Genomic DNA, 22822 nt, shown 5'->3' with positions numbered 1-22822 from the left:
CAGCTGGGCTGTGAAACGGCGGTTCTGCATCACTTCCAATCACCTGGCCCGGCCTCGCACCACCGGCGCCTGCGCCGCCTAATATCCGTTAATTACGGTGGGTAATCGGAGCGGGAATGAGCCTGGGCAACGTGCCATTTCAATCTGACTCTGGTGCGAGTGATGGTGTTCACCCCACCGAGCCGAGGCAGAACTTCCCGCCAATCGTGGCCCCAAATGGCCGTGTTTATGAGGCCGACACGGTTTAACCCGGAGCCACACATTCGCCGAGAGGTGAATAAAGTCATCAGCGAAGTGCGCTGGATTCTCGCGCTCGGATTTAATGAGCCGAGCTTTACTGTAATGTGAGAAAGACTTCACTCCATTTGTGGTATTTTAGTGCTTTGTACATATTACACTTAATACATGCTGAAGGGAGGCTCTCATAACTTGTTATCACACTGGAGCTCAACCAGCATCCCTCCCTCTCCCTCTCCCTCCCTCTCCCTCTCTCTCTCCCTCTCTCTCTCCATCACTCTATCTTTCTCTCACTTTACGCTCCCTCCCTCAGAGGAACACACAGTCCCACTGGCATCCAGCCGTCTGCATGCTGCTTCATTTCTCCACACACCAGCTCTGGGTGAAAACCTAGAAGGGGTGTTGGAGAAATTGAAAGGCATCCAGAGAGGGTCGGCCCAAAAAACAAAAAAAAGCTGAGGTAAGAAATCTTCTGATTTTAGTTTGCGAACATTTTTTTTTCTTGGACTGAAGTAGATGTGATTTGTCGTCATGCCGAACGAAGGGCATCGTGGTGCTCAAACAGAATAACCTGTTACTCATACTCAGGAGAGGATTCTCTCTCTCTCTCTCTCTCTCTCTCTCTCTCTCTCATAGAAGAAACATTACATTAATATTTTCAATACAACGATTACATAATGAACAGATGAAACAACACAAAATGCATGTTTGCCCTTCTGTCGTTTTGAACGCTTATTTCGGATATTGACGTCCGTCGTGTACGTTTACGCGTCCTGTCGTTGATGGAACGAGGTCCCGCTAACGTTTTTAAACCTAAGTTCATTTTCACTTAAATATTTTACACAAATGTATTCGACCTTCAAACCCGGCTGTAGGTTTTTCAGTCTACATGCAACACAGTTTAAAACATTTTAAAATGAATGTCAAGCAGCTTTTCTCCTACAGAACCTACAGAATCCGTATACAGTACAGTCATGTTTTCTCCTACAGGACCCAGAGAACTCGTCATCTATCAGGATCGGAGCTATACAGAGCACGTGGCGCTATATATTCTGTTCAGATTGACGTGGAGAGTTATGTAACTTTCTTGATAAAATGAAGCAATCCTCACTCATCCTTTAAATTTGAGACAGTAGGAAACACACACACACACACACACACACACACACACACACACACACACACACACAGACATCAGACAAATTGCTAGATGTCACATTCTGGCATGGGATCAAGTCAGCACTGTGTTTATCAGCTGGCTGCTGTTGGCATATTCTAGCGCACACACACACACACACACACACACACACACACACACACACACACACACACACACACACACTTCCATCCATCCATCCATCACACTGCTGGCATAAGCGTGTCCATGAGTATTCATCAGCATGGGTTAACGAGAGCTGAAGGCACACGGCGCCTGATTTATCAGCCGACACCAGCGAGTCTTCGGCACGCCGCGTCCTCGGCTATTTAACATTAAACACAGAAGCTGCTTCCTCCATTACACACACCAATAAAAACAGCAGAAGTAAATAAATCTCAAAAGTGCAGACGTCAGTGCACACGACGATCTACGATCGGCTTCTAATCGTATAACGCTTTTCTACACGATTCACGTCGTCGATTAATTTCCATTAAATCTGAGTCATCAGGATTAAAGACAGACAAGACTACTGTAGACGTTCGATTCTGGGGCAAAAGAAACAGCATCGTATTCAAGGAGGAAGAGTTAGTGAGTGTCCACGGTAACCGTCACATGGAGATGGCTGAGCCGCATCAGCGAAGAGTTTAGAGCACATGAAGATGGATGCATTCTTTCACTCTTTAGTCACCATTTTGTCAAGAAACTTTAGTGAATCTGGAGGGAATTTTTTTTTTTTTATTCCAAAATTGAATCATTGAGTAAATGAATCATTGAGTAAATGAATCATTGAGTAAATGATTCAATTTTGGATCGATTTCTTTGTTGTTGTTGTTGTTGTTGTTTATACTCATGCTCATGTTGATAAAATGCTAATCGACCTTCTAAAATCTAACGCATTGTAAATGCGTTAGATTTTAGCTTAAAAAAACCCAAAATAAGAAAAAAAAGATTTCTGCTTTACGATGATGTCGATGACTGATAGTAACTGTGACTCCTGTATCACTGCCACACAGCAGAACGTCTTCACAAACACAGCAACAGGCTCTGGTTTATGGACAGGTGTAAAAAAGAGACAGAGCAGAAATCTACAGAAATTAGATCATCTAAAATTAGATCAGACTGGCTTCATGTAGATCAAGCTGGTTTCGTGTAGATTAGACTGGCTTTGTCTGGTTTCATATGGATCGGACTGGCTTTGTTTATATCAGGCTGGTTTCATGTATATGACACTGGTTTTGTCTGGCTTCATGCGGATCGGACTGGCTTTGTGTAGATCAGACTGGTTTTATGTAGATCAGACTGGCTTTTTAGTAGATCAGACTGGATTTGTGTAGATCAGACTGGCTTTGGGTATATCAGACTGGTTTGTTGTACATCAGACTGGCTTCATGTGGATCAGACTGGATTTGTGTAGATCAGACTGGATTTGTGTAGATCAGACTGGTTTGTTGTACATCAGACTGACTTCATGTAGATCAGACTGGTTTGTTGTACATCAGACTGGCTTCATGTGGATCAGACTGGCTTTCAGTAGATCAGACAGACTTCATGTAGATCAGACTGGTTTTGTGTACATCTGACAGACTTCAAGTCAAGTCAAGACTTCATGTGGATCAGACTGGCTTTGGGTAGATCAGACTGACTTCATGTAGATCAGACTGGCTTCATGTGGATCAGACTGGCTTTGGGTATATCAGACCGACTTCATGTAGATCAGACTGGCTTTGGGTATATCAGACTGGCTTTGGGTATATCAGACCGACTTCATGTAGATCAGACTGGCTTCATGTAGATCCGATTGGCTTTGGGTAGATCAGACCGACTTCTTGTAGATCAGACTGGCTTTGGGTATATCAGACTGGCTTTGGGTATATCAGACCGACTTCATGTAGATCAGACTGGCTTCATGTAGATCCGATTGGCTTTGGGTAGATCAGACCGACTTCTTGTAGATCAGACAGGCTTCATGTAGATCAGATTGGCATTGTGTAGATCAGACTGGCTTCATGTGGATCAGACTGGTTTGTTGTACATCAGACTGGCTTCATGTAGATCAGACCGACTTCATGTAGATCAGACTGGCTTCATGTGGATCAGACTGGCTTTGGGTATATCAGACCGACTTCATGTAGATCAGACTGGCTTTGGGTATATCAGACCGACTTCATGTAGATCAGACTGGCTTCATGTAGATCCGATTGGCATTGTGTAGATCAGACTGGCTTCATGTGGATCAGACTGGTTTGTTGTACATCAGACTGGCTTCATGTAGATCAGACCGACTTCATGTAGATCAGTCAGGCTTCATGTAGATCAGACTGGCTTTGTCCCAAATCACACTTGAGTACTAAAGAAATGACCTCAGTGTAGGCTGAGAGCACAACACACTGTCTCAGCAAAACCAGCAAACTGTCTCTACAACCTTGACCTCAGACAGACAGCATAAAACACTCCTGTATCCAATCAAATCTGATCTCTCCAATAAAATAACCCAGATTCATGAACAATTTTTACAGTTTTACTTTTTACGTTCTTAACCAGTCTCTGCGGCCCTTTAACTATTTTAAATGACATATTTATTTTCACATCGTCAGTTTGATGCTTTATGTTTCTTATTTAAATACAGCTAACGATTACATTTCATTTGGACAGTGTAAAGACAGGCAGAAGTAAAAACAATACACAACAACATCTGGTTACAAGACTTTTATCGCAAATATTCGAATTGTGGTTTTCAGAATTCACAGAATGGGAAAATCCGAGAGCCAAATGGATATAATGGAGAAAACAACCAAGTCAATGAAGCATCGCTGGACCGTAGTGGAGATCGGACTGTCCGTTATCTTACTGCTGATGAGCTGTGCATTGGCTGGACTGGTCGTGCTTTACGCTTCAACACTCAGAGGTGAGACACGAACGTTAGCATGTTTTATCGGTTATGCTAATGTACAAATTCACTCGTTAACATGCAACAGATCTTTAAAGAGATAAAAGATGCAGTAAGTGCTAAGGAGCGCTAACAATTAAGCTGCTAATTAACTAATCGATTTATATAAATCTGTACAACAACCCCTGAAAACTTAATGAGATTTAAACGGTTTTTAATAAGCGTATATTTATGTTAATGTTTGTTTGTTTTTACAGATTATTCCTTTAGAAATGGTGCATCAAAAGGTACTGTATATTAATAGTGGTTACATTAGCATGAGCTAGCTAATGACAACTAGGGTTTATTGTACGAGTTATCTAGCAAGCACTTGAAGATCCGTTCTTTTATTTAGACAATGTAACGGCAGATTTAAGTAAAACTGATAATCGATGATGCTTGGACCAATGCTAATGGTTTCGTTGTCCAGCTGTTTGGAGATTTTATATCACAATTTGATGATCGCATTTAAAGGTTTAGACGGAACAAAAATCAGGTTTTTGAGGAAATTATGTCACAAACAGTACTAGAAAGACAGTATTTATTTGGACTACATATAGCTAGCTATGACGTACGAGTAACCATGTTGTTTTAAGGTCTGGAGTATCGCAGGAACTCAGATGCCACCATGTGCACAACCCCTGACTGCGTCACTGCAGGTGAAATAAATAACAAATAATAAAAAAGTGAAAATTGTGTAATGTGAAAGACACTTCCTTCACTGCGCTGCTGTTCTCCCAGCGGCAAGGTTACTGCAGAACATGGACCAGAGCGTGGACCCGTGCCAGAACTTTTACCAGTACGCATGCGGAGGCTGGCTGGACAGGCACGTGATCCCCGAGACCAGCTCACTCCACAGCGTCTTTAACATCCTGAGGGACGAGCTGGAAATCGTGCTCAAGGGTCAGTGTCACCTTTGAATTCAGAATCATGTTCAAAGAGATGTCCTGACTTCCAATTACTCCAAATGAAAACTTAATCTGATTTAATGTTCCCATCTCTTGGGTTATTTTTGGCTTCAGGAGTTCTGGAGACACAAAACGAACGTGACCGGGAAGCCTTCATGAAAGCCAAAGTGCTCTACAGATCGTGTATGAATGAGAGTGAGTGCCGTTTCCCTTTATCCTGTAGGACCTTCATCTCAGAGGCTTTTCACAATTATTATTATTATTATTATTATTATTATTATTATTATTATTATTATTATTATTATTATTATTATTATTATATTCATCCCTTTTTCACATCTTGTAGATTTACAACCTGGAAGTATAATTGACTTCATTGGGATTACTAATAATCTACACAAAATAAAAAAGGGTGGATGAAATTATTAAAAAAAAAACAAAACAACAACAAACAAGTAAACAGTACTTATTGCATATGCATCCCCTTGTAACAGTTAAACTTCTACATCAATCAAATATATCTGTTCCAGTTTGATTTTTTTTTTTAGAGAACTCCGGAAATAAACATCATAATGAAAAAACAAGGAGCTTGAAAATATCACTCAGGGTTTGTGATATAATCCCAAATAATCCTAGTTCACTTTGGTTTCAGGTTGTAACACAAAACAAGTTAAGTTGTTGTATACAATTAAATTAAAATTAATAATTTTAATTTAATTGTATTTAAACATGCCTTTTTAACTCACTACAACGCTAAATCAATGAGAACCCTGAGCTTGTTTCTTTACAGCGAGACGGTTCCATCTGGGGTAATAGGAGACAATGACACACGAAGTGTGTCGCTTATGTCCAGTTTATTCCGTTGTTTTGTTTCGGTTGCCGTCACTGCAGAAATCCCCGCTTCACACTGATAGCATGTCGGAAATGGCGATAGGGATGTAAGTGCTGTGGTGACAATCTCAGGGTATTCCGCCATGACTTTAATCCAGAACACTGACAGCGTTTCTAACTTTCTAACGACGTCTGTTTCGTGCTCATTGTTGCTAATTTGTGGGTTAAATTTGAGCAAACACAATATACACGTACACCAAGCACTGTTAAACATGACAAAGTACCGGTGAACAGAGAGAAGAGCGATACACACCTTCTCTCTCCACCAAAGCTACAACGCCACTGCCGCTCGCAGCCGCTCAGCTCCAGACGTCACCTAAACCCGGCCCGATATCATGATATTTTGCGCATGCGCAGTATCGGTGCGGCTTTAGGTGACGTCTCTCAGCTCCCGGTTAACCTCTCGTCCATGGAAAGTCGCACAAACCCGAGAGAAATACACCACAGTAAATAAAATGGAAATAATTTAATGTTCCTTGGGCGGCCCGGTACCATTTGGTCCACGGACCGGTACCGGTCCGCGGCCCGGGGGTTGGGGACCTCTGGTCTAAATAACATGAATCCCCACCATATTTCTGAAATGAATGTTAGGTTATATTTTCTGTTATTATTAACCAGCACTAATGTAAGCTAGCCTATCAGTGTCTTTCAAACCATAACACTTTTTTAAAATATCTAGTGCTAAACATAACCGGCTATTGCTAACCTGACAGGATTTCTCACAGGAAGATTAGGTCATATTAATTATCGTGTACGAACGTCAAAGCTAGCCATCAAGCTAACATAAATACTCACAGGATTTCTGATAAGACATGTTTATATTCTTCACTGCTACAACTAGCTTACTAGATCACATTAATTAACCTAATTACCGAGAGTATTAAAATTCATAAATATGAATAAATAATAATTTAATGTTAATAAATATTTATAATATTTACAGATAAAGCTAAACCGCTAATTAATACAAGCAAACCTGACAGGAATTATCTGAGTACTTCTTTAAATAATGAAATAAATAAAAATATCCCACTAGCTAGCATGATATAATAGCATTAAAGCATGAGCTAGAGGGGATTTTTAAAGCCATGATCATAAATATATTTTGCCATTAATGGTAGTTAAATGTCTAACACAAGATAAGCTAATTTCACAGCTTGAGTTCAAGAATTAGCTTCCAGATTATAGACAATACTTTCTCACACTCACACATTGTTCGTTTATTTTCGTATAGAAAATACATTTTATGAGATTAAACTTTTTTATAGCTATCTTTTTAAAAAGATTAAGTCATTGAAAAAGATCATTTTGTTTCACCAATCAGCATAAACATGCAAGAAAACTATCCAGGAAGAAAAAAATGTTCAAAACAAAACAAAACAACAAAAAAGCAAATAAAACACATGATGCAATCCTCTGGGCAAAGGTGGAAATTGTCTAGTCACCAGAGGAGAAAAAAGCAGAGCAACAGCATGTCAAATGGAACTGAATTACAGGAAAAGGGAAAGATCTGGAGAAAATCGAAGATTAATGATCAAAAGCAACAACACACCGGGTGAAGCTGAATTTAAGAAAGGACAAAGATTGAAAATTAAAGATCAAGGTGCATGTGCTCCAAAAACTTTTTCTGGTTGTCCTATACAACCTTTTAAAAGAACACAATTACTGCAGTAAGTTTTTTTTTTGTTAGAAAAGAATAAGCTAAGTTTATTCCTGAAGTGTAAATCGATCATACCGATGCCCCCTGCAGGTGTGATCGAGCAGCGCAAATCGCAGCCCCTCCTTAAGCTCATCGACAGTGTCAGTGACTGGCCTGTAGCCTCCGAGGACTGGAACAACACAGCAGGTACCAAAGATACCGTGTCCGCCTCTGAGTCTACACAATAGGACACTGCGGTGTCTCTGTTTTAGCTAAATGAGATAAAAACAATAGTATCCAGGCTGGAGTCTCAAAGTGTTGATAAGGAGCAGATTGACTGAGAAGGCTAAAGCTCCAGCAGAGATGGGTTCAGGACAGGTCAGATTCCTCTCCTGCTAGATCTGGCCATTTTATGTGATGTTTAAATAGAATTTTATACATTTTATTGTGTGTAAGTGAAAATTCCAGTACAGCATCGCAGATGGAAAAAATTACATTTCACGTGTCGTTTTGTCACGTTTTCTGAATAATACGTCACAGATACATAAGAGAATAAATATTTCCTGTGTGTGAAAAGTTCACAAGCCAATAAACGATGTAAACAATAAATTAATTATTAAGAAAAATGCATAATAATGTATAGTAATCAAAATGAAATGTGAATATGTGTGAGAAATAACATTATTAATATGATTATTAAAACAAGAATTTATGAGAATATTCATCAATAATGTGTGACTTTTCTAACTGTAAATAGAATTGATTTACATTGTACATGATCAGCAGGTTATATTTTATAAAAAGAAGGCAGGGGTATAAAAATTGCTGGTGTTTTATTTGTTCCATCGGTGCTCACAGCGGAGTCGTGGAGTCTGGAGCACATGCTGGCGTCCCTAAACTCTCGTTACAACAAGAAGGTTTTGCTGGAAATGTCTGTTTGGCCCGACGATCGAGACTCGAGCCGCCACATCATTCACGTAAACAGAACGATCTCCTGAACTGCTTTATTCCTGTGCAGCTTTAAAGAGCCTTAAAGCCATTATTCGATAAATGTTATGATATGAAAATGAAATATATCCGTCCCGTTTCCACAGATCGACCAGCCGTCTCTCGGGATGCCCTCAAGAGATTATTACCTCAACGATGGAAACTACAAAAAGGTAAACCGTGCACCGTGTCTTTCTCGTTAAACTTCATGTCGTCCCACCGCCCACGTGATAATTACAGTGCTGAGCAGCATTGTTTGTTTGGGTAGGTGCGTGAGGCCTACCTGCAGTTTATGGTTTCCATGGCGAAAATAGTACGGGAGGACAGGAACCTCACGCAGGATGATGAGCACGTGTGGGAGGAAATGATGCAAGTGATGGAGCTGGAGAGAGACATCGCTAATGTGAGTCACATCTGCGTCTGCTATGTGATGATATCAGACTGAAGACAACACTTAAGCTATTCTGAAAGTGATTCCAAAGTGATTCTGAATTGACTCTTTCGGTCAAACATCCGTGAATAAATCGGTAAAGTATTACTCCAGTGTTGCTCGAGTCAAATGCCATGGAAGCAATAAAACACTTCCTGTTGTGTTGTTAGAGCAAACTAGGACAAGAACAGAGTGGTGTGATGAATTATTGAACAGCCATGAAAGAAGCTGTAGAGCTTTAAGATTAGACAAAAGTGCAGGCTTGTAAACTCATCTGTCTCAAAGATATGGGAAAACTGCTACAAAGCCCTAACTCTGGAGACTCCTTCCATAAACGTTAGCTAAACATCTCCTACCATAAGGGAGACGTCAACACATCGGCAATTAAATGCTCTCTTTGACTATATGTATCGCTTATCAAATAACGACATCGGCTTTAATCAAAGTCTCTTTAAGCAGTTACTATAGAAACCATAACATACACCATGGCCATGAGTGCATTATAATAAACATATTGTTAGCTACAGAAAATAAATCAGACCTTCTGACCAATCAAAATCCAGGAATCAGGATTGTGTTCTAAAGAACTAATATTACAGACGAGCTCCCAGAGGAAAGGCGGTAAAACGTTCCCGTTTCCACAGGCGTCGTCTCCGGCTGAGGAACGCAACGACATCACTGTGCTCTACAACAAAATGACTCTGAGGGACGTGCAGGAGACCTTCAAGCTTGGTGTGAGTTTCCAACTCTCAGAGTTTAACCTGCTCAGTGACAGAGATGTAACACTGAGTCTGTCTCGCATTCTTTCAGGGTTTTAACTGGACCCACTACATCCAGGGCATCGTGGCGAGCGTTAGCATCACAGTGCAGCCTGACGAGCCGGTCGTGGTCTACTGCTCACCCTACCTCGAGAAGCTCGAAAGCGTGCTGTCTAGACACAACCGCAGGTCAGACCTCCGGCTCTGATAAACTATGTCTGTGCGCTGGGTAGAATTCTGGAGTCATCTACAAAATATCTGGCACCCGTACTAAAGATGGGAAAAATAAAAAGGAAAAACGCTTAAAAGCTTTAAAATCACACGGCCTCAAGGGTGCTAATACTTCCCTAACTGATGCTATATCATCATGAGACCCTAGTGTCCTAATATGTACATTTTATATTACACAACAGTTGTAATATACTACTACTACTAATAATAATAATAATAAGCATAATAATAATAATTATTAATTCATTTACTACCGCTTATCCGAACTTCTCGGGTCACGTGGAGCCTGTGCCTATCTCGGGCATCATCGGGCATCGAGGCAGGATACACCCTGGACGGAGTGCCAACCCATCACAGGGCACACACACACTCTCATTCACTCACACACTCACACACTACGGACAATTTTCCAGAGATGCCAATCAACCTACCATGCATGTCTTTGGACCGGGGGAGGAAACCGGAGTACCCGGAGGAAACCCCCGAGGCACGGGGAGAACATGTAAACTCCACACACACAAGGCGGAGGCCGGAATCGAACCCCCAACCCTGGAGGTGTGAGGCGAACGTGCTAACCACTAGTGCCCTAATAATAATAATAATAATAATAATAATAATAAGAAGAAGAAGAAGAAGAAGAAGAAGAAGAAAGGCTAGATATAAACAATGAAAAAATAAAAAAGTATTAATAAGACCAAATAGTAAAAAAAAAAAACTGTGAATAAGCTTTAAAGAATTAATATGATACAACGTGATTTCTAATAAAAACAGCTGAAATGAAATGGACAGTAAATGATAAATCTCACTAATCTACTAAGTTATTATTTATCTCTAGTTCTGTTGTGTGTTTATTAGACTCATCTGTCTCGTGCTTGCTCATCGACTATCTGTGTTTTATTATAAAACCAATGCAGGACTGTGCAGAATTATCTGGTCTGGATGCTAATCATGGAGCAAGTCAGCAGCTTGAGTAGACGCATGAAGGACGTCCGAGCACACTACAGAAAGGTGAGAGATCTCTCCACCGACGCGGCGCTCTGATCACGCTGTATATTTCTCACTGCACTTTGCTGATGCTCTTATAATGTTCAGACTTTACATGGCACCACGGTGGAGGAAGCTCGCTGGAGGGAATGTGTGCGTTACGTCCAGAACACCATGGAGAACGCGATCGGGGCTCTGTACATACGCGAGACGTTTGCTGGAGAAAGCAAGCGCATGGTGAGGACAAAAACAGTCTACACACCCCTGTGAACATTTTTACACCTTTACTGTAGTACAGTAACCAGGAAAATTCAAGCAAAACAAAACCATATGTTTTAGTTGAAAAAACAACATCTCACTAGTAGTAATAGTACAAGGTATTAAGGGGCAGTCCTGGCCTAATGGTTAGAGAGTCTGACTCCTAACCCGAAGGTTGTGGGTTCGAGTCTCGGGCTGGCCACGATTGAGGTGGCCTAATGGTTAGAGAGTCTGACTCCTAACCCGAAGGTTGTGGGTTCGAGTCTCGGGCTGGCCACGATTGAGGTGCCCTTGAGCAAGGCACCGAATGCCCCCAACTACTCCCCGGGCACCGCAGCATGGCTGCCCACTGCTCCGGGTGTGTGTGTGTGTGTTCACGGTGTGTGTGTGCTCACTGCTGTGTGTGTGCACTTTGGATAGGTTAAATGCAGAGAACGAATTCTGAGTCTGGGTCACCGTACTTAGCCGTATGTCACTTCACTTCACTACAAGTACTAGCATTTGGATCTCCCAATGATTCCATCTGTCTTGATTAAAGCCCCAGTCCCAGCTGTAGAGATGCAGAGATGCACTATGATACTATAGTGTGATGCTGCCTCCACCGCGCTTCATGGGTACGGTGTTCTTTGAGTATTTGCTGGTTTCTTCATTTTACCTTGTAAAATTTTGTCCAAGACCTTCTACCTTAAACTAAACCTAATGCACTAAATGCTGTAAAACTTGTGTTGATTTGCTTTAAACCTGCTGGAGGCTGCTGGTGATGAACATTTCATTACACACTTCTTCAAACATTACCACTTATTATCCTTACTTACAGCTTTATTCCTTGCTATCGAGCTGGTTTCCTCTTCTTCCAGGTTGGTCAATTGATCAGAAAGATTCAGGATTCTTACGTGGAAACACTGGAAGAGTTAAACTGGATGGACGACGAGTCAAAAGAGAAAGCAAGGGAGAAGGTGAGATGGTAATAATAATAATAATAATAATAATAATACGGGAGAATTCTGCCAGGTTTGGGTATTCATACCATTTTTCATACACTGTCTTCTTTCAGTTTTGTCTCATTGTCCGTTTTTGTAATATTCAATAGCTCTACTTACATTTTCCATTTTCCCCACTTAGGACTCTGGGGATACAAACATTTGTATGATTTTTATATGAAAGCTAAAAAAGTTAAAAAAAAAACTGAGCAATTGTCCTCAAAAAATACTCTTTAAAAATCCTTGAAAGTCCTTGAATTAGAGAAGAACATTTAATATAGAAGATTAGAAGGTCTAGAAGACAATTCTGTATAGTACAACAACGTTTGATGTTTCAGGCGATGTCGATCTCTGAGCAAATTGGCTATCCAGATTATATCCTTGAGGAGGAGAACGGGAAGCTGGATCAGGAGTACAACCACGTAAGCACATCCTCTGAAGACTCTCTTTTTGTAGTTACTCCTTTAAAATAAAATACGAACGAAATAAATAATCTCTCGTATCTCTTGCTTACATGTACTTCATGCCTATAGCTGATGTTCGGTGAAGAGAGCTACTTTGAGAATGTTCTTGAGAACCTTCGAGCAACCGCTCAGAAAACTCACAAGAAGCTTCGAGAACCTGTGGATCCAGAACTGTGCGTTACAGCAAAACACTGAGATTAATGCATAAGGCTGCTTTCACACTAGCTTTTAATCTGCATTGCTAGAACACACGGTGGCTTAGTGGTTAGCACGATCGCCTCACACCTCCGGGGTTGGGGGTTCGATTCCCGCCTCCGCCTTGTGTGTGTGGAGTTTGCATGTTCTCCCCGTGCCTCGGGGGTTTCCTCCGGGTACTCCGGTTTCCTCCCCCGGTCCAAAGACATGCATGGTAGGTTGATTGGCATCTCTGGGAAATTGTCTGTAGTGTGTGAGTGTGTGAGTGAATGAGAGTGTGTGTGTGCCCTGTGATGGGTTGGCACTCCGTCCAGGGTGTATCCTGCCTCGATGCCCGATGACGCCTGAGATAGGCACAGGCTCCCCGTGACCCGAGGTAGTTCGGATAAGCAGTAGGAAATGAATGAGTGAACTTTCTCCATTATTTGGTCACTTGAATATTCTCAGCAGAGAGAGAGATGAAGGCAAATGTGTTTCCTCTGAGACATTTAAAGCAAGGCATCATGGACAAACATGATTGACTAGTGTCACTGTGACTGACCACTTAGAAACTATATGCCTCTTCCATACAGATTGTGGGACATGGATATTTTTTGTCCCCACCGTCATCCATTCAAATCGCAAGTTCTTCAACTGCGAACGTGCTCTTGTTAGTGAACTGATATAAAAACATTTAACATCATATTGAGTAAGACGGAGAATATTTGTGACCAAACAGAAAACCAACAATCTTCTGTGAAAGCACCCAAACAATAGAAATTCATGATATACTGTAGTTTCTCAGTCCAATACGAAGCCTCACGGTGTGAATATTTTGTCAGGTGGATCATCGGTGCGGCTGAAGTCAACGCTTTTTACTCTCACAACAGGAATCAGATCGGTAAGTTCACAATAATAACAGTAAAGTTTTGCACAGATACTAAAAAGATGTTGAACTCAGCCGACTTTCTAATGGTGAAAATCCCTTACAGCACTAAACCCCAATCTCACAGAGAAAGACGGATTTGTTTTCGGTCACACCGCTCGCGAGCCGTGTCCTCCGTCTGAATGCCTCTTTAGCTCGCTACAAATAATGTCCGTAATGCACAGAAGGCTTTTTTTTTCCCCCTCGTAGATAATATAAAGCTAGTTTCAGGCTCCAGCGCACACAAAGCTGTCGCTAAAGGAGACGTGCTGGAGGCACGCAAGCCTGCTATTCATGCTGGGTTAATACATAGACTGCAAAAGCCGGGTGATTATGCAGATTTTCAGCTGGAGTAATTTCCACATAATTACTCTTAGATTGCACATTTTAATGTTCCTGGACATTCTGGGAAACACTTCAAGCTAAATTGCTATTCTGGAGACAGAAAGGCAGCTGGAGGCAGAGGGTTTGTGGGAGAAATGAAGAACATGTTCAATCTTTACTGCATTTCTCTGCATTCAGCATTAAGGGTTCAAACATACAGATATTTTATTTTTCAGAGCGAGAGGAGAGAAGAGCGCAGACGAGAGATAGAGCGAGAGAGAGAGAGAGCGAGAGAGGGGAGAGATACTAGCTAGAGGGAGGAGTAGAGAGAAGAGAGAGATATGAGAGATAGAGACTGAGAGAGAGTAGAGGGAGAGAGAGAGAGCGAGAGATGGGGGAGAGAGAGAGAGGAGATGAGAGCAGAGGTGAGAGACTAGAGAGAGGGAGAGAGAGAGAGAGAGTGAGCAGAGAGAGAGAAAGGGAGAGATAGAGAGAGTAGAGAGAGAGCAGAAGGAGTAGAGAGATAAGAGAGAGAGAAAAAGTGAGAGAGAGAGAGAGGGAGAGAGAGAGAGAGAACGATAGAAAGAGAGAGCAGGATCTATCACTATATGATCTATATGACTACTAGTATATAGTCCTTCTCTATCTCTCTGATCCTGACTCTCCTATATCGTCAACCTCGCATCTAGCTCTATATCTCCACCCCTCCCCTCCTCTTCTCTCTCACCCTCTCCCTCTCTCTCTCTCTCTCTCTCTCTCTCTCTCTCTCTCTCTCTCTCTCTCTCTCTCTCTCTCTCTCTCTCTCTCTCTCTCAGTGTTTCCTGCTGGAATTTTACAGCCTCCTTTCTTCAGTGAGAAGCAGCTTCAGGCCTTAAACTTTGGAGGAATCGGAATGGTTATAGGACATGAAATCACTCATGGCTTCGACGATCATGGCGAGTCACAAACCTTCACATTTTCCTTTGATTATAGACAAAAAAAAATCATCGACCATCAGACTGACAATAAACTACAAATGTATTGGAACACCCCCCCTCCCTTATTTCTTCTTTTTTTATGCCAGTTATCATGTTATAAAGACAAGGTTTCATAAGGTCTAATAGATATTGACTTCAATTTTAGAAATACTATAAAAATGCCACACACACACACACACACCCCTGCCACCCCCACCCCACAAAAAACTGATTTTAAAAGAGTTGGTAATCATTATAATTATAATAAGTGGTGTAGCATTTGCTAAAAACAATAATAACTCTGAGTCACTTTCCATTGTGTAACAAGGTTGGAGACATTTTCAAGGATCTTTGTCTGTACTTCATTTTAAACTCATTTTACATTTTTTTAAGTTTGCTGTTTTAAAATGGTTTATATTTATAGGTTAATTAAGCTATCGAACGTAACCTCCCGTTGGTTGAGTTGAAAATTTTAACTATACAATAATTTTTTTCCCCCTAGAATCATTTTCTCGAAGGGTGCCAATACTTTTGTATAGGCCGTCGTGTATATACAATAAGTGAGAAAGTGAGAAAGTGAAAGATTTTGTGTCTTCTTCCATTCAGCAACAACATTCAGCTGTATGACTTTTACTGGATGTAGAAATAACTAACCTTATGTTTTTCACTCGAGCAGGTCGCAACTTTGACAAAGACGGAAACATGTACAACTGGTGGAGCAACTTCTCCACGGAGCAGTTTGAGGAACAGTCCAAATGCATGGTGCAGCAGTACGGCAAATTCAGCTGGAAGCTTGCAGGAGGACAAAATGTAAACGAATTTTGTTTTAAATGCATTATGTTAAACAGTAACAACAACAACAACAACAACAACAACAACAACAGGGTTGTTGTTTGGTTTAAGAAAAGTTCTCTTTGGTCCAGGTGAGTGGCATCACCACTTTGGGGGAGAACATTGCCGATAATGGAGGGGTTCGGCAAGCGTATAAGGCGTACATGAAGTGGGTGGAGAGGGAAGGTGAGGAGCCACGTCTTCCAGGTTTGGACATGGACCATAAGCAGCTCTTCTTCCTCAACTTTGCCCAGGTGAGTGACAGGCAGTAATTCAACATAATCCAAGCAAGAGCATCACAGCCAACATGATGACATGCCTATAATGTGAAGAAGTAAATTCATGGTGATAATGTAATGCTCTCCTCAGGTGTGGTGTGGAGCCTGTCGCCCTGAATATGCCATCCAGTCCATCAAGACCGACCCCCACAGTCCGCTGGAGTACAGGTAGGTTCCCCCTTATAAAGATAGATACAAAGGACAAAGTCTGTTCTTTACATAATTATTCTACCACAGAGTTGATGATTAGTCAGATGATTTAATGGGACATCAACATCATATTTATGCCCTTATCCAGAGCGACTTTCATTTATCTCAATTACAGTATATAGCTGAGCAACTGAGAGTTAAGGGCCATGTTCAGGGGCCCATGAGTGGCAGCTTGATGACCCAGAGATTCAAACTCACAACCTTCAAAGCAGTAATCTAATGCATTAACCACTAGACCATTACTTCCCTTTTATATGAATGTGCTTGCTCTGATATGTTTATATCATTCCTGTAGTATTAACTTATTTACAGGAGTTATAGAGTAGAAACTCTATGGGGGCACGGTGGCTTAGTGGTTAGCACGTTTGCCTCACACCTCCAGCGTTGGGGGTTCGATTCCCACCTCCGCCTTGTGTGTGTGGAGTTTACATGTTCTCCCCGTGCCTCGGGGGTTTCCTCCGGGTAGTCCGGTTTCCGAAGACATGCATGGTAGGTGGATTGGCATCTCTGGAAAATTGTCCGTAGTGTGTGTGTGTGTGTGTGTGAATGAGAGTGTGTGTGTGCCCTGTGATGGGTTGGCACTCCATCCAGGGTGTATCCTGCCTCGATGCCCGATGACGCCTGAGAAGTTCAGATAAGCGGTAGAAAATGAATGAATGAATGAACTCTATGTAAATGGATTAAAAAACATGGGATTGTTTATGTGGTGAAATCTTCTGTAAGAATAGACTTATTTCACGTTTTCCACCATCTTTAGGACAGTGTTATGTCCTTATGTTATGTTTTTTGCCTTATTAAAATCCAGAAATTCTGCTGAGTTACTGACTGACTATGGAAACGGAAACGTTACTGATGGCAATCGTTGCTGAAATGCCGTAGTATAAAGGAAATAAAACTTCAGGGAGTTCGCAGTAAACCGGCCTCATCGCACAACGCCGTCGTTACTGATTATATTACATTGATATAATGCCTCTTTTCCACCGGAAAGAACCGGGTACTGGTTCAGAGCTAGCCCTAGTGCTGGTTCAAAGTTGGTTCCACTGGCGAACCTTCTAAGAACCGGTTTGCCTTTCCACCGGCTAGAGAGCGGTGTACGTGCGGCTCCGTGTAATCTGTATAAACAGAGGTTGTAATCGATAAAGTACATAACGTTATTTTATCGTTAACACAGAAAAAAATTTAGCCTTAGCACGTAGCTACCTACTATCATGTGTGCTGATAATGTATCATATCGCGGTAAAGTAAAAGTGTATTAAACAGTAGTGTACTTAAGGTACATTATCAAATGCGCTAACAGTAGCCCCGCCCACAGCTCCTGACGCAAGTGGTTCTTAAGTCTAGACCAGCAACATTTTGGTGCTACTTAAGAACCACTTTTCCTGGTTCGGAGCCGGCGCTTTGGCGGTCGAAACAGAAAGAACTGGTTCTAAATTAGGCTCCGAACCAGCACTCGAACTGCCTCGGTGGAAAACGGGCATAAGAGCATCACACAGGAAGTCTCATTACACACTACTCATGTATGTCATAAAATGTGCCTTTGTGTGTGTAAAAATAATAATGCAGTCCATTTCATCTCTATTTATGTCTCATTGCATTAGGGTTTTGGGCTCCCTGCAGAATTTTGAAGCCTTTTCAGAGGCGTTCCAGTGCCAGAAAGGAACTCCGATGAACCCGCAGGAGAAGTGCAGAGTGTGGTAGTCTGAGCGGATCATACAGGCTTCATTATCCCCACCAAGGCGGCAATATATATAATTATATATGTATATATATATATATATATATATATATATATATATATATATATATATATATATATATATATATATATATATATATTGTGTGCCTTAACTTGTGTCTATAGAAAGAGATTAATTTATGAAAATTAAAAATATTGTGAGTCATTACAAAAGTAGATAAAGAGCGAGTACGATGAAGGCGGGTGGAAAAAAGACACTTGTTAAGATGTTTGTATATTTCTCTGTCATGTGTTATCATTCTGTATTGAGTCCAGATTAAGAGGCAGTGTATGATATACACAGCTGCCACCTTTGATATTGGACATATTTCCTAATATTCTGACAGATTTGTCTATTTTTAACGTGTATTGCTGGCTTTAAATGTGGTGAGCATGAGTGCTATAGAAAGAAAGTATTAAGCCTTTCACAAGATCCAACAACCAGCCAAAAGCTCAAGGTTTTGAAGCCCATGTTTTATGTTTTTTTTTTTTAGGTTATAATTAAAACCCAGCAAATCTCTTTTAGCAGCCTTAAAAAAAAAGGTCATGTTGGAGCCCAAAAAAATAAATAAGCCAGAAATAAAAAAAATATATTTATGTCAGGACAAAAATACATGACTTCCAGATTAAGGTTTAAAAGGTGTTGGTGAACTGTTTATGTGAGCTATAGCACCTCCATCAGGTCAAACAATTACCTGAAGACTTTAAGACTGTTAAATGTATAAACCTTTAATTATCACGTTTTACAAATCGGTTGGAAATAATTTCTAAAAAAAAAAACACACTGTAGTCCAACTTTATGATTATGTCACCTGAATTAAAAATAAATAAGATTTTAGACGGTTAAATCGTCATATTTATCGAGCTTCTTCTATATTATGAGAGGAAGACATGCTAGCTACAGAGCATGCATGCTAAGCTAATGCTAATGTCGCTAATGTGAAAATCATGCTTGTGGTTGTTAGAGAAGTTTTTCTAATGAGGAAAAAAATCATTGTGGATAAGATCACGAGTCAAGATTTGATTGTAAAATCCTAGTATGCTTGTATTTCCCTTTGACAAATGCGAGCTAGTTCACTAGCATAAATCCATTAGCTGTATCACTAACTTAATATTAGAAACAGTGATAAATAATATTAGTCATAATGCTATTATAAAAATTTGGTTGTTGTAGTATGTTTGACGTTTGGCTGCTGGTAAACAAATCACTTGGGATATGAAAATGTAAATCGTACCTCGAATAATTAAATCCGATTGTCTGTACCCGTGACAAATTAAAGCTAGGTTTCTAGCAGTAACTAGCCACTAACTAGCGGTTTGTACTGACAAGAAAGCTAATGGATATCATTCATTAACTATTAAAGATATTCATAGATCTGCACAGTCTTTATTAACAGTGTTATTAAGTCTTAAACATAATTTATTACATTACACAGATTATTTTAAATATTTTAAAATATAAGGAAATAAGCAAGTTTAAATATGCATGTGTATCGCTATAAAATTAGATTTTACTACTATAACCGATAATGTTTGAATATTAAACTAAATTAAATAAATTAATAATAGATAATAGGGTTTTTTCTTACTAGCTGTGGCAGAATGTTGGGAAAGTGGCCTTTACAAGAAGAAATGAACGTAAACTCTTTTGTAAACTAAAAAAATCTTGAAAACTTAAAAAAAAAAGTGCTTTGTCATGTCTTTGCTATTATATTTTATATCGGCTCATGACTTTTAAATTTGAATGCGAATCTAAATTAGAGCATCGGTATTTACCAAGGAAGGAAAACGATCCGATAACCACGAGGTTTTTCGGTTTTCTGTGAGTATAATGAGAATATTTTTCCTTAATGATCTATATGATATTTTTAGACACACATTTTGATCACAAGAGGTAGTGATCTATTTCCCGCACACCGGGTCAACCACAAAGCTGTTTAATTGACATTTGGATGACCTCTTTGTCAAGATCAGATTCCACAGCCGTCTGCTTTCGGCGTTGCTAAATCAGGCACGTTTAGTTTACTGCATCTCGTGCATGAGGAGTATGAGAAGGGGAATGAGAAGGGCTGTGAGGAGGACAGAGTGAAGGTTGAGTGAAGCCTCACCATCTTTTAAATTGATCCGTTGTGGGGTACGGTGGGCTGAAGCGTAGCAGACGAATGCCACTCGGCCGGAATAGTGTCCTCATTAGAGATGTGTTCAGGGCCAGAGACTGTTCTCTTTCACCTTGATTAACCGGTAATGACAGCAGAACTAAACGAGATGGACAGATGGGGAAAAAATAACCTGGAGAGCATCAGAATAAAGATCAAACGGTGTAGGGACACGGAGACTGACTCCTGGAGAACACGCTCTGAAAGCTCGGACCGGTCAATAAGCAAGGAGCAGAAAAACACAAATTTGGTTGCCATGGGCCATTAATTTCTGACTGTTATCTCTCATCACAGAGACTCTGATTAACAGAATATTCACTTCTGCCTTTGAAGCTTGATTGCTAGCCAAGTTCTACAGGACCATTACGGCTTGTACTGTTCGGAGGAGACGGCCGGGTTACGAGGGTTCAGATTCAATAAAAAGTAAAGCGTCGGGTTCTTTAAAAATCTCAGCTTAAAAAAGTCACCAAAAAAAAAAAAAAAAAGTCTAGAGATAGGCTTAGAAATATTTTTTATCATATTTATAAATCTTATTATTTATTATATTTTTCCTCTATTCCATGAACGTTAAAATTATTTCTGGATATTTGTACTAATTTTAAGTATTTATCCACAGAAGAAGAAAAAAAAAGTTCTAGCAAGAGAGCAAATCAGTTTATAAAAAATGTCCAGGAAAAAGACTCAATAATATATCATAATGTGAGCGGTTCGATAAATTTGCATATATTAAAGATATTTTCAGTTCTCTTTTTAAATAAAGATAAAATATAAATGTTAGTTAGGCTGGAAGTCACAGGACAGCGTACAGACGAGTGACAAATAAAAAGAAAAACCAACAGAGATTTTCAGTCTCTGGATGTCTACATGAGCCATGAACATGTTCTACCAAACACTGGTGGTTGATGAAGAAGAAGATGATGATGATGCAGATCCATGTTAACTCTACACTCAGACTAGCACGTGACAAGTCATTTATTGTTGCTTGTTTTTTGTTTTTCCTTGTACCTTTGTCGCTAGCGAGCGTCATTTGTCTGAGGGTTTTCTTTTGGTTCTGATGAGAAACAGTAGTCGTTATATATATATATATATACAGCTTCTAGAGCTTTCTAGTTAAGCCATAATTAAATAGCGCACTTTGTCACTCGCCTGTACTTGGGTTTTTTTGTATGAGAAACGGTTCTGACTTCGGTCAGGGAAAGGAAGGCTATTTAATACAGTGTGTGCTAGAGCCTTAAATGTTAATCATGTGTAGTATCATTTAAGGTGATCTCTCACCGTGACTACGTACATTTATTCTTCGCCACGTCCATCACAACACGCAAAGAGTCGAGTCTAAGAGAATCATCTACACAACGATCAGAGAGAAACATCATACGGTGCCAAGAATCACTGATAACATTTTAAATGCCACGGCTTTGGAAAGCAGGTTTAAAACTGAGCTCTTTTGTACTTTGTGGACCTTTAAGAATTATATTTACTTCTAAATATATCTGCTACTAAATATCTGTAAGATGAAAAATGCTTTTGTGTACTGATAAATGGATTTGTGTGGATTTCTGATGTATTATGCATTTATTTGAAGTCTTCTTGTTAATAAGCTAAACAATAAAGTAACTCCTGCATGCTGAATCGCACGGCATGTTAAAACCACACGCACCTCTTAAAGATGGGGTCTCCGATGTTTGAAAGCCAATGTTGACATATAAAATCACCAAAACAAACACGCCCCTAACCCAAACGGGTCCCACCCCTGTATCTATAGCTCCGCCCACACGTACATACGTAACCCAGGCGACTAACAGAAAGAAACGTGTCTTTATCATAGCTGAAGGGAAGAACAATACGATTGTAGATAAACAAACAAGCAAAAATGCCACACAAGCATAATGATGTAAAGGACAAAGGCATATATTAGTTCTGTGTAACAAAGCAAAACCAACGTTACTCACCTATCGAGAAGGAAAAAAGCGCCTCGGCGTCTTAAGTAAAGTCGGCCACATATTCACAGGTCGGAGTTTCCCGAGTCGATAACTCCTGAGCTAAACGCTGTTACTACACAAAACGCGGTTGTAGCTGCCTCTCTACATTACTACGATAGAAAAGAGGTGTTATTTGTGTAGTAACAGCGTTTAGCTCAGGAGTTATTGACTCGGGAAACTCCAACCTGTGAATATGTGGCCAACTTCCTGCTCCTTCAGTTCTCTCCAGCGCTGGAAAGCTGATCCTATATTAACACGTCCTACTTCTTGTCCTTATCGTAAGTCTTTCTTCTCTTTCTTTCTTTGTTTTTATCCTCCATGTCGATGTTAAAACCACTTTCTGCTAACGTCACACATGCGCACTGAACACTCTCTCCGCCAATATCGACAAGCCCCGCCCCT

General features: G+C 40.4%; 1 protein-coding gene across 1 annotated transcript; it reads left to right on the top strand.

Annotated features, from left to right (window-relative positions):
• The first annotated feature begins 530 nt into the window (after positions 1-530).
• mmel1 (membrane metallo-endopeptidase-like 1) lies at positions 531-18312 on the top strand. Its single transcript, XM_027168896.2, has 23 exons — positions 531-697; positions 4135-4301; positions 4541-4570; positions 4919-4981; positions 5064-5225; positions 5345-5425; positions 7872-7967; positions 8619-8737; positions 8855-8920; positions 9016-9150; positions 9822-9911; positions 9988-10124; positions 11081-11174; positions 11259-11387; positions 12266-12364; positions 12727-12810; positions 12922-13025; positions 13869-13927; positions 15091-15210; positions 15908-16041; positions 16155-16316; positions 16432-16508; positions 18149-18312. The coding sequence occupies exons 2-23, from the start codon at positions 4145-4147 to the stop codon at positions 18246-18248; spliced, it is 2298 nt and encodes a 765-aa protein (XP_027024697.1). The 5' UTR covers positions 531-697; positions 4135-4144; the 3' UTR covers positions 18249-18312.
• The last annotated feature ends 4510 nt before the right edge of the window (positions 18313-22822 follow it).

Source organism: Tachysurus fulvidraco, chromosome 2 (assembly GCF_022655615.1).
Source record: "Tachysurus fulvidraco isolate hzauxx_2018 chromosome 2, HZAU_PFXX_2.0, whole genome shotgun sequence".
In the NCBI taxonomy this organism is placed as follows: domain Eukaryota; kingdom Metazoa; phylum Chordata; class Actinopteri; order Siluriformes; family Bagridae; genus Tachysurus; species Tachysurus fulvidraco.
The sequence above is the reverse complement of the archived record's forward strand: the minus strand, read 5'-3'. Positions and strand labels throughout refer to the sequence as shown.

What these genes read in the sequence shown, in the direction of transcription:
- mmel1 (XM_027168896.2), top strand. Translation starts at nt 4,145, where the DNA reads ATGGGAAAATCCGAGAGCCAAATGGATATAATGGAGAAAACAACCAAG. An exon ending in CTGTCTAGACACAACCGCAG is followed by an intron (nt 10,125 to 11,080) that starts GTCAGACCTCCG and finishes AAACCAATGCAG; the next exon opens with GACTGTGCAGAATTATCTGG. An exon ending in TCCGAGCACACTACAGAAAG is followed by an intron (nt 11,175 to 11,258) that starts GTGAGAGATCTC and finishes TATAATGTTCAG; the next exon opens with ACTTTACATGGCACCACGGT.